At 39.9% G+C, this 17,974-nt stretch overlaps 1 protein-coding gene across 1 annotated transcript in view; it reads left to right on the top strand.

The window, feature by feature from the left end:
- LOC121320280 (cationic amino acid transporter 2-like) overlaps positions 1–17,974 on the top strand; it is a 44,779-nt gene that overhangs the window by 22,146 nt on the left and 4,659 nt on the right. The window contains exon 9 of the mRNA XM_041258536.1: positions 17,545–17,756. Within this exon, the coding sequence (XP_041114470.1) occupies positions 17,545–17,756 (212 nt within the window). The remainder of the gene's footprint in view (positions 1–17,544; positions 17,757–17,974) is intronic.

Genomic DNA, 17,974 nt, shown 5'->3' on the forward strand with positions numbered 1-17,974 from the left:
TTATATATAGTATACCAACTTTCTGTTCTGCACATTCAGGTTTACTTATAACAAATGTTTATCTACAGGTAAATTTCTGTTAAGATGATACAAGCTATTTAAAATGAATTACCCTGGTTATGATGACCTGCTGAATAGTTCTTTATCAGCAGTGTCTATCCTTTGTTACAGAAATAGTCCTTGACCCCGTCCCGTCGGTTGTCAGGTACAGCCGTCTCGTCAAACCACTCGTACCAAAGCTCCGTTCCGAGCGTTAAAGTTCCAGTCTGCTCCCGTCCGCCCCCCCCCCCCCCCCACCAATTGACATTTTTTACAACGGTTATTGTACCAAATGTTACTTGACGTATTTTTAATTAAATCCTGCTGTTATTCTAGTCCAATGACAGTCCTTCAAAACAGGCTTCAAAAACTGACCCTTCTCCTTCGGAGTCGTGACAGTTTCTTATCTACTCCCTTTTGCAGTAACATCTCCCTTTTCTGGGGTCCATCTTCCAGCTTCGGTTGACCACTGACAGCTGTCTAATATTTATTCCAAAGCTTAAACATGCCTTCGTCTCAGTTAATTAATTTATCACAGCTTATATTGGCAAAAGATCACCTCACTCTAACCGTCTAGTACAATACTGACAAGGTGGCATGTTAATGAATCCTCTTAATTAATATACAAAACAATATCAATGTCCATCAAATTATTTTACATGTAGCAGTCAATCTCTCTGTGAGTGAGCCAGTGCATTAGTGTAACAGTATAGTGGAGAAGATTTGTAGAGTGGCATGTTCTAGGATATCTGGAACAACAAATTATTGTCTACCATAATATCTAAGCTATGGGATCTCAAGACATTATACATTTTCATACCACAAACCCACAACTCCACTCGTTATATATTTGAAATCCACACTATGGCCTTAAACTTGGCATATTTCCTTTTTTCTTTGTGCACTTTGTTATACACTGAAAGTACAACTAAAATTATCACAATTTTTTCTGTATCCAAACTATTATTTGTTAAAAAATTATTTGTGAATGTTGTATATGGAATGAATCAGAAATGTGTCATGACTGATTTAATCTGTAAGTGCTTAATCGCACCTAGCTTGCCTCAAAGAAATAGGTCAGAATGTTCTAGATTCCAATTTATCGGGGCGTGCAAAGGCTCGGGCTGGATGAACCTATAAATAGGAGAGAGAAAACAAACAATTCAAAACATAGAAAAGCAAGCGGAACCAGACAGTATCTAGCAGGAATAATCGTGTGCTAACAGTCCTCAGCCATATGTGTTATTCCCAACAAATAAATCAAGGCGAGCATTTGACAAAGCCCTCTATGAATACTGGCTGCACCTACAGAAAGAAAACATTTACTAGACACAAAAGCTAAAGATTTTTATATTACGTAAACTGCACTACACAAACAAAATTGAATATATATTTATTTTATAACCCAAAATATATACGTTTAAAAAATAAAGCTATATTTGTTTTCCAACCTTTATTTAGACCATTGTCATTTTAATTAAAAAGGGACAAAAGGTTGAGTAAGAGAATGCTGTTGTTAAATGGCTGAGGTAGGTGGTCGATTGTGATGTCACCACTTTTAACTGACTTTGCAGTTGAATTGAATTCCAAGAGGTGTGAAAGATAGGATTTTCTTAAAGCAGGTGATGTCAATCGTGCCAATACGGTGAATACAGCACGCTAAAAACTAAAAATGGCACAGCTGATGTCATGAATTGGATTTCTCCATTCTGTGTGTCGAGGAATACAGCAGGTGAAACGTACGCTCTGAGTGATGCCTGCATTCTATATAAATGTTTAATAGTAGTTACTGAGTAAAATATTTGTTCCTGTGATTCATTAAAAGGTAATAGGTTTTGTGTGGGAAGACTTATTTCAGAAAAAAATATATATCTATATTAAAAGACAACCTTCACACAATCTATTAACTTAAGAACGGAGTAAGAGTCCAACACTTTAAAGATCTCCTGAATGTGTTATATTGGTGCTGTATTGACAGAATAAATCAAGCTACACATAAGTATTTTTTTTAAGTGCTGTTGAACACTTTTATTGAAAAAATGGTTGAATGCCCTTTAAAAACAAGGAACACCTTTCCTTTCAGTGGCATAAACTAGACTTAGACTTCCCCTTCCGTGACAGCCGACTTCCTCCACAGCACAACCTTAACATTCTGTGGAGGCAAAAATCGCGAAGCACGAGCTAACAAAACCCCACTGCTCAAGCGAAATGGTGATTTCGGAAGACATTACCGCGCTGTCTCTCTAGTGCCTGTCCCTCCATGTCGCCATGGAGTTCAGCATACATAGTCCGTAGCATGTGGCTCAAGTAGCACTTAGCTCACCGGTAGAAAAATTCGATGACCGTGCAATGGGGGGTCCGCAAATAGACAATTGAGCATTTCATTCAAACTTGCCTGAAAACCAGTTTATTTAGTGGTAACATGAACTATGGAGTCGTTTTAATCAGCCTATCAGAGGCGTCTGTACGGGCTTTTCTGTGACATCTAATGTGCAGTAGGAGGGGGGAAAAAGTCATGTTACATTGTATTTTTGATTTAGGTTGCACAAATCTAGTCCGTTCGCCATTGGTGGTAAAATGACCAGAACAGTGGTGCCTGAACCAAAGCAAAAAAAAGACAAGTATATTGTCACCGCGCTGAAAGGATCGTGGCGTCAAAAAACTTGTTCCCAAATCAACTAAAACAGGCAGATTGAGTGTGCTAGTCCGTTGCTCATTAGCTGCACCTCTTCTGGTAATGCTGCACTTTTTTTTTTTTTTTGGATGAATGGATCAAGCTAGCCTATTTGGTGTTGATGCTCTCAGAATCACCACATTTATACAAAAGCTACTTCAGGAGGCTGTTAAACAGAATGTAAAACATTACAGCATGTACAGAAAACACAGACTGTGGAGAAGTCGCTAGACGATATACGCATAATTTACTTGTCGTTGTATCCCACAAGTCTAAATCAGTTACTACAGGCTACATAGTATATATTAAGAATGTTGCCCAGGTGCCTGGAGGGGAAACAAGTTTTGGGACGTCTTCTATCAATTTCCTCATCTGTATACCATTGGGCAAAGCTACTTGCCTCTGACACAGTTCCACTGAGTTGAGTGTATGCAGAACGTGATCTCACACTTGGACTCAGAATGTCGCAGAACACCTGCTAGGCATGTTTGCATGGAATATGCCGCTTGAGCACAATTGGCAGCAGGCCCCACTTTAAGTTAACGGAAGGCAGAGAAGTCCCTTTTGGCTGTGACACAGTGTCTATCCTGAAATAGCCAACGGACAAAGAGGGAAAGTCTCTCATGATTTAAGTAGGACCCTCCTAGCTAACTTGCTCTTCTGATATCGTGTCATCCATTGAGAGGAAGGGTATATCAGGTATGTAATATTATTTTCATTGATGCATTACAAAAGAAACAACGTAGTTAGTCTAAATCGGTTTGTTGAAACAAAAAGTCTGGTACATAAAGCGTGTGGACATAGTCAGCACATACAAGGCCAGGCCATTGGGAGAGAATAGAGGCACAATCGACAGGCACTAAGTCACCTCATTGTGCTTTTCACAAAAAAAGCTGATGTGATTATAACACCTTGTCAACTTACATTAAACCATTACTGTCCTGGCTGCCTATGGATGTCTTTCACATAACGTTTTAACCTTTGCACAATAATTCATGATAAACCTACAAGCTTATCTCAACCTTAATGGCCTAATGTAAGTGATTTCTAAATTTTCTGAATTTTTTTGGAAATAAGGTCTTTATATTTTGTTATAGTTCCTCAGGTATGAGGTTTTTAAAAAGTAATGAGACTGAAGTACTTCAGAAGCACTTTAACATAAGTTATGTTATGTTATTCATTATTAAGTCAGTGTTCAATACAAATAAGTGAAGAATATATCACCAACATGAAATTAAGATCTGAAAATGTGGTCTTGTAACATTTCAGGAGAGCACTAGACCTACTGTATAATGTTGGGTCAACCTAAATGCAACTATTCAGCAATAATAGAAAAGCAGAAAAATCTATGTCACAATGGGCATGCTAGTGGGTGCCTGTGTAACTTGGCTGTCTCCCAGAAGTTATTGGAATAGCATCATTTGCAGACAACCACCATCGGAAAGAACAGCTCCAGTCACAAGTAGGTCTTGATGGATTGGGACTGCAGACATACTTTAAGAAACATAAGAACATTTACAAACAAAAGGAGGTCATTCGGCCGTCTAGGCTTGCCCCTTCTTCTTCGAGGCTGATTGATCCTCAAAGCTTTTTAGGTGTAAAGATCCCAGTGGTTCAGAATCCAGCACTTACAAGGTAACCCATTCACTGAAACATTTTCTTATAGAAGGCCAAATCCATACACCTTCAACATGTCAACTGGCGTTATAGTTTTCCTACTGTACATAAATGCCATTCGCCTAACTCGGGACCAATCATCTGTAGAAAATTTTTTTTCGTTGGACGATCGAAACTGGCTAGACAATATTTAGTTTTTAGGCACTAAACTTCTAAAACCACCAGTGGCAGCTTCTTTGTGTTTCACTACACTAGGTGTAGTGCCGTGTTGTGGTAATATCATCATTCGTCAGTGACAATGGTGCTACATACACCCAAAAATGAAGCCACACTTGTTAAATATTAGTCATAAAATGCCTCGATTAAACACACATGACGTACTATCAATTAAGTCCCATGTTTTGACAAACCACTCAGACGTTGCACAGAATAAACCATTAAAGGCACATCTTGCAAACATAAATCTCACTTGCCCATTGTCTTACCAACCGCATAGATGTTTAATGAAGCTAGAAGACAGATATATATATATCGAGTTTGTGTGGTGATGTGTATTGTGTGTATATTAATTCCTCCGGCTTGTACGGGTGAATGTGACATCAACAGTACTTAAAATAGTATTAACTCCATACATAAATCATTCATATGCTATCACATAGTACTGCTAAAGAGAAAACATTCAATTAATCCAAAAATGAGATGTAATTATCCCAATAAGCCGGAGTCTAGCTTTAATGGAACCACGAAACTGAGAAAACTCGTACAGATGAATGTGAATTTGTTAAACGAGCGGTCTGGAATTAATAACCTTTATATATACAAATTTACCTGCAAATTTGCATGGCATTGTGCAGTTTTTCCCCATGGTTATTACGTTGCAATCAACCATACCTCTCTGGCTTGGCAACATCTCTCCCTATGCTCACTATAACTTATTGGCATCCAATACCGCGTAAACCACAGGAGACGGAAGGCACATTTAACAACAGGCACAGAAACTCCACGGGCAATGCTTTTTTTTTTCCCAGCAAGAGAACACTGTAAATGCCAATGAAGCTGCCTTTACAAGAATGTCATGGGAAAATGCGTGCATCTCATGTGTGTGTATTAAGGTGTGCAAACATGAATTGTCCTGCAAAAATAAAAATGAGGAGTTCATATGCACCAATTGGAAAATCAACCACTAACACCTCTGGTGCCTGATTATTCTAACGACGCAGGGTCTATGGAATCGAACGAATCCTTCCGTTTGACTGGCAATAGGTTGGAACCACCATGTCAGCCAAATGGCACTGAGCCAATGGGACCAGTCTCAGATGTGTTTAAATTGTTCTGGAGGGATACATGATCATTCCTCAGTGATTGCCAACTCTAATCCCTTCAAATTGTCACATTGGACATTTGCAGTGAAGCCTGCTTCCCAGAGTTGCCCTTAGAGTCCTCTCTTTTTGGACTGGTCCTTAGTAACCTCTTCATGGACATAGAAGAGGCTGTCCACATGAACGTCAGCTATCAGCCCTCCATGAAATCTGTTGACGTCCTTATTTAGCTGCAAATGACTTGCAACAATGAGCTACAACTGTTATAAATTACAAAATAAGTGTCAGAAAATTAATTTGCAAAGCAGTAAGTCTGTGTGCTGTGAAGTGTTTCTAGTTTTTTTGGAAAATGACTAACCCATAAATGGCCATTGAAGATAGTGAGGTTATTAATAAAGCATTCTGCATTTTTGTTATCCCATAACTAATGTGTTACAGCTTTAATAAATGTACGACACACAATTCCCTTCAAATTGCATCTCTCATATTAGGTTTCTAAGATTATTGAGGGCTATTGCTCAAAATCCACTTACTAGGTTTCACACTAGGTTTTGAACACAAAGGGCCCCAAGTATACGTAGTATTCCCAACAAAATCTCCAGATTGTTTTTTTATGTACCACGAGCAGAAAAAGTAGGCACTAACCTTTCTTGAGACACCTGGCTCCGTACATCGACAGAATTTTACGTGGACGATAAAGACAGAATAAATGCAATCGCAGTGCCTAGTATGGCCTGTATTCTAACAGCTTTTTTTCCCTACGGTCTTTCAAAATAAAGTTGGCCCTGTTCATCTCCGTGCTACGCCACTACGGAGACTTTTGACTGCGTAAAACGTTATGCCCTTTTCATATACCTCCTTTGGGAAATTTCAAGGGTGCAAATTGTATTTTTATGAAAACTTTTTCCAAACTGTAATGCGACTCACTCCTTCTGAGAATAATAGACAATCAAAGTTTGTCATCTTCTTGTGCAGCGGAACAACGAGCGGTTTTATTTACCAAAAAAACCAATATTTTACATGTTATATATCAGTGAGAAATGAAACACAGACCTTATATTAGTCCCACAAAAAGACTAAAATGAAATAGAAATCCACCCCAGTCCCCCTGCGCCCCCTGCTGTTGTTGTGTCTGCATAAGGAATTGCAGGTTGGTCCCTTTACTAAGCTACCGCTGCGTTCCATCGGTACGACCAGTCTCCCTCTTTGGAGGACCACCTTCTTTGCATGTTATTTCTTTCTCTGTTTTAGCATTCCTTGGTCGAGTCGCTGCGTGACTGCAGTCTCTCAAGTCTCGGCGCAGTCTTCGAAGTTAGGTCTGGTGTCCTCCTGAACCCTCACCGTATCAGTGGTCGACCAACGCCTTGGAAGCTGGGGAACGTCTCTCTTCTTGGTGATCTATGTGCACTATCCTATCCTCTTCTTCCTCCCATTGAGGGGATGGGACACTTGCTTCTCAGCCTGTGAGAAAGGTGCCCACGAGTTCGAGCTCGACCCCTGATCATCCAAAGGGGTGGGTCTGGCATCGGCAATGAGGCTGGGACGAAATCTTGTCCTTTTTCCAAAGTCACAAGCACATAATTCCTATCTGTCAATAACCTGTCTTGCTTAGTTCCTCGGGTAGCCACATGGCCCTGTTTCGTATTGTAAGCAAAAAGTGTACGACACAAGGCCCACTGTGCAGTCAAATTCGCCTCCATGAATCCACCCTGAACTAATTAAGCTAGGAATTGGTAATTTAAAAAACATATATCCAATAGGGTTCATTGAACATTGGATTTACACGTGTCAACGGCTCTCAACGAGGGCAGGCAATTTAGAAAAAGAATAGACACTCGGTCGGGGTCAACCAGGTGCTTCAACTGAGAATGGAGCATATATTCTGTCCTGGCGCTTTTCGTGTGGGCTTGAGGTATTTTGTCGTACGGATCCGTATAGCGTCTCCACTATTCATTCTACCAGCAAATGCATTCAATATTTTAGTTAACTCAACAATTTCCATACAATCTATTATTATTAATAAGTCTGTTGTCAAAATTAAATTGGAAGAACTGTCTTCCCCAGCTGGGCCACAGTTGATAAATGCATTCAATTTGGAATGGGTAAAAAGAAATATGTCATCGCCAATAACCTTTTGATCATGTTAATAAGACTGTCTGCATAAGTATGTTTTTCCTCTTGCTCATACAAAAGTGGCATCTTAATAGTTTAACTAGCGCTCAAAACGATTTTATTTCGAAATCATAAGCCTTATTTATTTAACTTTTTGTAATATATTGGCACTGATAGCCGTAATTGTAAGAAACCTTCTCGAAAGTCTGTATATATAAAATATATATACAGTAATATATATACTTAATATATAAAATGCAGCCGCTAGCGTCCCCAAGTTGTGCGCGACCGTATGTGCGCGTGACAACAGCAGAAACACCTTCTGGCCCCATAGTGCCTGACTGCACCAGCCTACAATCGGGCCGGGCGCCTGGAACTGTGTCCTACCAGAGGCCAGTGGCTTCCATCTCTGGCTCTCCGCTCTCGGCGTGTTCTTGGTTGACAAAGACAGGCAAACTTGCTCAGTGCACTTGGGAGTTCTATGAAGGATACAACCAAAGCAGCGCGCTTGAACACCATTTATCTGTCACATTTGAGCTGTGTGGATATTGGTGCAGTGAGGGAATGTAATTGGACATTCACAATTGCGGTGAAAATAAGAGGTCAACTATTCTCTTTAACAAAACTTCAATGGAAACTGAGAAACTACCCACGTATCATTGCTAATCATGTGGAAAAACAGCACATGGTGGAGGAGAATACAGCAATAATGATATGCAATTACGAGTAATGACCATCAGGGGTCTAGGCCATCACTGAGAAACTACCCACATATCATTGCTAATCATGTGGAAAAACAGCACATGGTGGAGGACAATACAGCAATAATGATATGCAATTACGAGTAATGACCATCAGGGGTCTAGGCCATCATCCATCTGCTCTTGCAGTAAAATTAAAAGTAAAAAAAGTAAATGAATGGAGAGATAGGTTAATGGAGAGATAATAATTTGATGTAAAAAGAAAGTCTTTGTTGTGCTCATATCATGAGAACCCGAGGGCATTTTAAATGAAAGCAAATGAAGTTCTAAACAGAAGACAGCCTGCCAGAGTTCTTAAGTGTGATGTGTCATAGGTGCTCTCTTTTAATCAGTACCATTCACCTGGTATTTACTTCTTTGTAAACCGTAGCAAGGAACCAGACTCCCTCACAAGAACAATTTAGACCTAAACTTGTGAATTAATGGAAGCTCCTGCAGGAGCTGAATAAAGGTGACATTTATCAACTTCTACAATACAGTAATCAAAAGCGGATTTGAAATATTATCTAAATTTAAGTAAAAACCATATCAATGCAATACGTATATAACACAAACTGGTATTCTGTTAAACTTTTTTTCAGTTTGTTTTATATTGTAGGAATTCTTTCATAATAATTTGATTTATAGTAGTCATCTCTTTTTCTTTTTTCAATTGCAGTATGACAAATAATGATCTAAATGGGTGTATAACAGCAGTTCGACATTGAAATATTGGAAGTATTAATCATAAATGGTAATATATTGTTCATAACAGTTCAGACGTTCACCAGCGACTTACTTTGTTTTTATAATACAAAAACATCAACTCAAAAACGATGTTTCCTGTTTCAATAAAGCATCCATCCTTTCTGATGTGCCCTACTAGCTTGCTTCAATATCTGTGGCATTTTAATCACTCTTCTAAAATTCTTGAATATGCAGGTTGTCAATCTTAGATTTCCACACGTTTAAACTACATTTTTAGGTGCTACCAGAGTAGTGCTTACAAAATATTAGGGTGACTATCGTGGGCCGATGCATGTGGGGGCGAACCCCTGGGATGTCAGTATAACAATCGCAGAAGAAATCATGTATTGTGAATTGTTCAGGTGTGAGCCCTGCAAAGAATATATGAATCCAACTCACAGCCTTGGCAGTCACTCACACAACACCAAACATAATAATGCATTTTCTAAACAGAAATACACACACCACTTGGTATACGACGCTGACTAGTACGCTTCGAGACGAGAAATAGAAACAATTGTGTAAAGCTTGCACGGGCCAAGAACAACTGTCAATGGACGGGACCGAACATACTTTTGTCCAATCTTGCTTTTCCAGAAGAAGTAGTCCCCTGAACAGTTTCCAAGAAGACTAACCATTAAACATGAATCCCAGAGGCATCTAATGCGTAGTAACCATGGGCATTGTTTTATAGATGTACAGGAAGCAGGGTCCTACTGTGACAACTCTGTTCCAGAGGAGCAGATTAAGCTTTTCGCAACCGCGTGGTTTGATGGCTGTCTCTTTGCAACTGATGCTTTTTAAGAAATTTATTATTGTCTTTTGACCAACCTTCTTTCATCCATCTCTGTTTCGGCACAGACACACTTGAGCCATGCTTGTGTGGCTGAAGAGAAAGTGGCGACAAAAAAAGAAAAAAAAACGAATCACATGGATGTGGGGTATCCACTGCAGTGTAATTGAAAGTAGGACTGTCTGATCCATAACCCACTCTTGGACATCTCATCCAGACATGCCAAATATGGCACTGTTGCCATGTTACAGCAGTGCATGATATTTTACCACTCTCTTGGGTGTGGGCGCAAACATTTTTATAGAATCCGCTGCGGCCCCCCCCTTTTTTTAGCGCAAACCCGCCGCTCACGTGCGTCCCACTTGAATATGTTACCTTTATATGTTTAACAAACTTGGACTAATCAGCTGTCAAGTTTGTATTTATTTAAAATGTTCTATCCTTAAAAAAAAAAAAAAAACACCACTGGTCTAACATACCAACATGACCTATTGAATCAAATTCGGTTTTCATACACTTTGGGATGGCGTTGCCTCTTGGGTTGTTTTGTTACTCAAGATTAGCAAACTTACCATTAAGACAACTACAACAGACACAACACTCGACCTCATTGTTTTCTATTGTAGGGCGTCAGATGTGTTGTTTATTCCCCATTAACACCAGTACCGCCCGCTTTTCAAAACTAGTCCTTGTTATACCGGTACTATAGACAAAAACCTGGTCTCTTTCTGATGAAGACATTTGTGAAGATTATAAAACTTAACTCCTACCCTTCTATGGTTTATGTTAACGCAATAAACCTTCGACCCCACGACCTGTGCCATGGCAGTTATATTGCAATTTTTGCAGGATCTTTTGACGAGGGGAAATCTCCCTCTACGTGAAAGTTCTGTCTGGTAGCTATTTTGGCTTGCCATGTCAAAATTAACGTGGCTTAACATGGTGCTTTGTGCACTTATAAGCGGCGTCCTTTTGACCCTTGCATTCAGCTGGCTTGAAATTTGTATCGCTCAAGCGCTTTCCCTTGCTACTTGTCACCTGAATCTGCAAAGCGGAGTGATTGGATGAGGCATGCTCAATAATCGAAAGCCTGCTTAATGTTTACAGAGGCCAGGACAAAGGTTGGGCTCCGTAACAATCATAAGGAGGCCTTTTAGCGGAAGACTATCTTGGCATTGCATGTCAACCAGACTGTGGAATTGAAGGCTTTGCTTTCCAGTCTGACAGAGAACGACGGCTCCATACGCTCTGCCCTAACACCGGGACCAAGAACTTTGATGCACTGTCTTTGCTTTGTTAAACCTACCGTCTCAACGGCTTGTTACAGCGAACAGACATACCTCGCGTGCAGGTCATTAGTTCTAGGGACAGATTCGTCGACGATAGGTTTACCCTATCTTCCCTGTGTCATCCGGCATCGGACCTCGCTCGTTTGAACGAAGGTAAGTTGCTCTTTTTCGGCAGTGACCCTTTCAACCAGGGGCCTTGCAACTTTGTGGGCTTTTTTCCAGGGTGCACCTGATGGAGACATTTGCAATGCAGCTGTGTGGGCTACTCCCCATACCTTCACTAGGTTCTGATCCAGAGAATGAATGTCGTGGATCCTCAAAACCCTTGTTTTGGAACTAGAGTGTTAAGGGCAGCTTCTTAGTCGACCCTTACAACATAGGCATAGAGGCTGGGGTTCCATATGAAAAAAGCACAGGGCAGCAACTTGGCATCCTTGAAGCATTCCAGTCGTTCTGTAATCATGCTCTTATGACGGCTGTGGTGCACTGAGATCTGTGAGCGCAGTCCTTTTGTGCCCTCGGGAGCAGGCCATGACTGCATCACAAGCTAGTTGAGCAGCTTTGGTATATGGTATTCAGATTTCGAGTCTTTAAGAAGCAAATACCCATACGGTAAGGGTTACATTTATATTTCAGGGAACCAGGGTTATGATAATAAGCTACCGTTAGCTGTTCCCATGAATAAGCATCTGTACTTGTTTATTTAACTCCTCATCAACATTTAATTAATCATGTGACCATTTAAATTGACACTTTTGTACCAAACAATGTAGCCAAACAAAAAAGCACTGATGTTTCTTGCTTTCCATTCTCTATACTACCCTCTTGCGAGTACTGTAAGTTTGCCTCTAACTTTTGCCACATTTGCATGTCTCTGCTCTTCACCCAGTCTGCTCGGTTCCATTTTCCCAATGCCTCGTGTTATCTATGCTATGGCTGAGGATGGGGTGCTTTTCAAAGTGTTAGCCCGAATCAATCCTAAGACGAAGACCCCAGTAATCGCAACAATGGCCTCCGGTGTCGTTGCAGGTGAGATTTCTGAGGGAATGTTGCAATGAAGAATAATGTGGTTTAGCTTCTGTTCAATGGGAGTAAATGTGAAATTGAAAAAAGGAAAACTGAGAAACCTTTATTTTTTAAATATGCCTGAACTGCTTGGCGCCTAGTTTAAATTGGTTAAAAATCGGTTTTCTAGACAGCTTACTTCAGTTTCACATTTGCTGAGAATGATATGTTGTAGTTGTACGCATTTGAACTGTGAATTTTCTGTTCTAGCCTGTTGGGTTCCATGTTCCCCTTGCCCCGCATTCTCTTTGCCATGGCACGAGATGGCTTACTATTCCGATTTCTTTCCAAAGTGAGTAAACGTCAGACGCCAGTTGCTGCCACACTGGCAGCAGGTTCCACTGCTGGTAAGCCCCTGAGGATATACAGGTTGCATCTGCAACAAGACTGTTTGCATGCAGGGAAAGTCAGCTTTTTTGCAGTGTGCATGCAGCTGTGAAATGCTTTTTCCCCGTAAGGCGGTAAGACTAATTTTATGACAATGAGTATGTATGCTTGGTTTCAATACAAAGGCTTGCAAACTCATGAATTGATTTTAACATTAAAGCAGCATTAAAGCTAGAACTTTGCTCTGCTTAAAAAGAAGTACTGTAGCATGATATTGGTGAAAATGTACCAGAATACACACAAAAATAATATGTGAAATTGCTGAGTTTAGTAGCCTTAAATTAACTGAGTGTAAAATTAATTGGTTCTTGAGATTTATTTAATTTGTAAAACCAAGCATACCTAGTTACTGAGGTGCTTGATTCTGATTTTTTTTTTTTTTTTTTTTTAATTCTGTGACACATCGCGTTGTAGATCTTCAAAGCTGAGCCTTGGTTGTCACCATACATTTCACTTACAGTACATGTACATTAGTATGATTGACAAGATTTAATTTGCACCCTTAATTTGATTTACTGTCGTACTTTTGTGTAACGTAGAGTTTATGGTATTCCTGAACTGTGTTTTAAGGGTTATTGTCTTTTATTGTCATAAATAGCATTTGTTTTATTTATTTATTTATTTATTTTTAAATGACCAGTGTTACATGCAAAACATTATTGAATCTTAAAACACATTCATGCATGACTTTAGAAAACTTTTTTTTTTTTTTTGTGGGGTGGATCGTGGTTCCCTTGCAAGTACAAAAAGTAACCATTACCAAATGGGTATTTACCTCCTAAAGACCCAAAACCTGAATAGGATATAACAAAGCTGCTCATCCAAGCCTGTGACACAGTCATGCCCGCCCCCGAGGGTGTAAAGAACTGTGTGCACAGATCTCAGCGCCATTTTTCCTTTCAAGAACTGACCTGACAGGAGAGCCTAGTTCAGATAAGTACTTGTTACCTTTTCTGTTATAGTTTTTTGCATTTATTGTTTTTACACAAATTATATGTGATATTAAAAATAATTGCTGTATTAGTTTTTACTAATTATGCATATTTGTGCACTACAGCCTGTTGTTTGTTACATCCCGCTGCAGCCTTGTGCCCCACTTGAAGCCAGGGTCTTGAGTAGCTCCAGCTGTAGTTATTTTATTCTCATTTTGGCTTCGGACAAAATTACGAGATGGTTTGTACAATTAAAAGTATTTTTTATTACTGTATTTGGTTCTTTTCTCATTCTGTTTTTCTGTTTTCACAGAGACTAAGCTGCGGCACACGTGTAGTGACAGCAGCTGCTGGACTCAGCAGCGCTGCGCAGGACCAAGGGGCTGCTTTGGTTGTGATTACTTGCAATCTCTACTAGACTATCTTGAATGCCTGTACATTGTTACTGTACACTGCATTGCTGCTTGCATCATGCCTGGGCTTTTAACGCCAGAGCATTTAAAGGAGGCACTGGTGAAGCACAGTTCCTGCGAGTTTTGTGCACATTTCTTCAAGCGCATACTGGAGCAACGTCTCTCCCGCAGCTCTACAGATCGCTCTGCGTCCCTTACTCCTGCACAGTGCTCTTCCCCCATCACCCTCTGGTAGAGAGGTGGCTGCGTCCTCACCCCATTGCACAGTGTAAACTCCTGCTGCATCCCAAAAGTCGTTTCTGAGCTGCTAAAACCACCCCATATTATAGCCCAGCATTTGTATAAACTTGGAACATTTTAAACAATGCAACCAATCATAACCCCTTCCAACACCACCCCCAAGTCTTGTGCTGTAACAGGTGCCCCTCACATTTACCAAGCAGGCTGCAAAAACGGTGTCACAAACATAATCTTGAAGGGAAACAAACAATAACACAGAACCGTTTCGTAGCATGCGACGCTGCAGTAGTTTTATATGCATTATAGCGGTTAAAAAGACCGCGCTGCGGCTGATCCCCACACATATACGTAGTGTGTTATATATATATATATATATATATATATATATATAGATATATATTCATAATTATCTATATATATACTATATACTATATATAACGCACTCCCCAGATCTAATATATAGGTGGGAGTTTGGAACCAACTCCCCAGTAATGTTATTGAAGCTGACATCCTGGGATCCTTCAAGAAGCTGCTTGATGAGAGTCTGGGATCAATAAGCTAATAACAACAAAACGAGCAAGATGGGCCAAAAGGCCTCCTCTCATTTGTAAACTTTCTCTACGAAAAAAATGTATGCAGGCCAATCCTCTATCTGGCAGCTATTTCAGCTTGCTATGTCAAAATTGACTCGGTCTCCCCAGAAGCTTACTTCTTGGTTGTGCAATTTTTGAAAGGAGCTCGCTGGCTTCGGCCGCCTATGAAAGATATTGTTCCTCGTAGGAGGTTTAACGTGGTGCTTGGTGCACTCATGAAGCCTCCATTCTGAGCCCATGCATTCAGCTGAGCTGACATCTTTATTGCCCAAAACGCCTTTCTTTGTTGCAGTCATCTCCGCAATGCGGGTGAGTGAGATATAGGCATTCTCGATTGCAAAAGCGTGTTTCATTTTTGCAGAAGCCAGGACAAAGGTTACGCTCTGTACCAATCCTGCCTTTTTGCCAAAGACAATTTCGCCATTTATTGTCAACCAGTTTGTGGAATTGGAGGCTTTCCACCCACCTCCTTTCCAGTCTGACAGAGAAGTGCAGCTCCATATGCTCTGCCCAGTGCGGGCCCTGGCGTACTACGTTGACAGGACAAAAAGTTGGAGGCAGTCCGAACAAGTTTTTGTCTGCTATGGGGCAAAGTCCCATGGTCAAACCCACCCTAATCAGAGGCTGTCCAAATAGATAGCAGACACAGTCAGGACTCCCTGTGAGGGAGCCAACTTGCCCCCTCAAGAGAAGCTTACTGCCCATTCCACTAGGAGCATGGCAACTTCTTGAGCTTTATTCCAGAGTGCATCAGTGTGTAATGCAGCAGGGTTGGCTACTCCAAATACCTTTACTAGGTTCCACAGACTTATTGTCGTGGATCCTCAAAACCCTGGCTTTGGAACTAGAGCGTTAAGGGCAGCTTCCAGCCATTGGACCTTTACAACACAGACATAGGGCTAAGTTTCTCCCTAAATGTTTTAGCTCTAGCTACTTGTTACTGGGCTTCCGAATGGTAGTGCACAAGGCAGCCTCGGCTCAGCCTTGTAGCATTCCGGTCGTGCAGCAATCTTTCGCTTGCGACAGCTTGGGTCATGTGTATACTGACCCATTCAGTAATGGTTGTCATTTCATACTTGAAAGGATTGAAAGGGAACATCTGGGTTATTGCCATAACCCTGGTTCCCTGTATGTATACATTAACCTTCAAGATAACTGTGTCCATGATTGCAAATCAGGTTTGAAGAATCTGTGCGTGCAGTCCTTTATCCTTTATCACCTTGGGGGTGGGCATGACTGTACTTTGTGGTTTGTTTAGATGTCAATGCTGACACATGATTAATAAATCTGGGGCATAAAAAGGCTGATCTATTGACAAGTTTACTTCCCTTGCACTTGACAGCGGTGATGGCATTTCTGTTTGACCTGAAAGCCCTTGTTGACATGATGTCTATTGGAACCCTTTTGGCTTATTCCCTGGTAGCAGCCTGTGTGCTTATCCTCAGGTAAGGCATGTGTTTATAAATAATATGTGTTTTTGAATAAAGCAAAGCAATTAGCAGGTTTTACTTTAGTGAATGCGAATGAAGCACTCATGTGACACCCCTTGGATTATTAAGTGAAACATGCAATCTCGACTGACCTCTTTTAGTTTCTGTACTGGCAATCACTATTCTGGTAACTGCTTCTCAAACAACTTGCTAACTAAACACAATAATATAATTTTAATGATCATACCAGTGTCAGATCTAAGTATTGACACCTTCATATAACTAGTCTACAAGTTTTGGAACAAAGGTATTAGATTTGCCAATATTTAGATCATTCAAAATTGAATCCGTAAGCATTTTCATTTAGAAAAAAATGTGAACGTTTCATTTACAGCTTGTAAAATGTTTTTTATAAAAAAATACAAAATAAACTCTTAACTAAACCTTATAGTCTTTGGAAACGTAACTTTTTCAAACCTTTACAATTGCTGTTTATATTGATTCAATTATGTTATTCCTGGTTTCACACCATTTTGGCATTTGAATAAAACCACAACTTGCAAGGAAGATTAAAAGCTATTAAAAATGAAAACCAAGCTTATAAAAATAATTTATAAAATACCAGTTTTCAGTTAGGGTAGCTTAATCGGCACATGTGAAGTGATATTATACAGGAAAATATGTGTGGTGTTCTATAGTGAGCTCTGAAAGTTAAATGTGTATGGCACCTTCTGCAAATATAGTACAATTGCAGTAATTTAGGAAGCATGGCTTAGCAGTGGTTTTAGTACTGCTGCTAATAGTAGGAGTCAAACTGGTAATTGCAGTAGCCTCACCAATTTGTCATTATATATATATATTCAGTATTTTATACATATATATATCATATATATATATATATATATATATATATATAAGGATATATATATAATTATAAAAGATATTAGATAATATATATTACATGATGACTACCATACCGTATCATTAGCTTATCGAATAATCCTTAAAGACAACAACATCTAGAGTTTTCAATGGTCCCACACCATGTCAGGTACTGACTTACTGATCACAGAAAAACAGTCGAAAGAAAAACGTACGCCAATTATTATTATTATTTATTATTATTATTATTATTATTATTATGAATGTCGTAGGTATCAGCCTGATGGATCTTATGAAAAGCCTAACTGCAGTCCCGAGAAAGAGAATCTCACTTCAGAAGACGGCGAAATGGAATTGACCGAGTCAGAATCCCAACTGGCCATGCTTAAAGAAGGCGGATTTACCCTGCAGACAGTGCTCAACCCCTCCATGCTGCCGACAGAGCAGTCCTCCACTGTGGTGAACATCGCTGTCTGTGTCATAAGTATGTAGCAATGTGTGTACAGTATGGAAACATGTTGCAAAAATGTGATGAAAACTTAATCAGTGCGAAAAAACATTTAATAAAGATTAATTTACTAATTTCATTTTAGTGTGTTTTGGTGCTGTCTCTACTCTTACTTTAGGAAAAATATGTAAAGGCTTTCAGCTGTTACCAGTCAAGGTAATAGCAGTGGCCTAAAGAGCAAGTCACTTCAAATT

The sequence above is a fragment of the Polyodon spathula genome, chromosome 1 (genome assembly GCF_017654505.1).
Source record: "Polyodon spathula isolate WHYD16114869_AA chromosome 1, ASM1765450v1, whole genome shotgun sequence".
Classification (NCBI taxonomy): Eukaryota; Metazoa; Chordata; class Actinopteri; order Acipenseriformes; family Polyodontidae; genus Polyodon; species Polyodon spathula.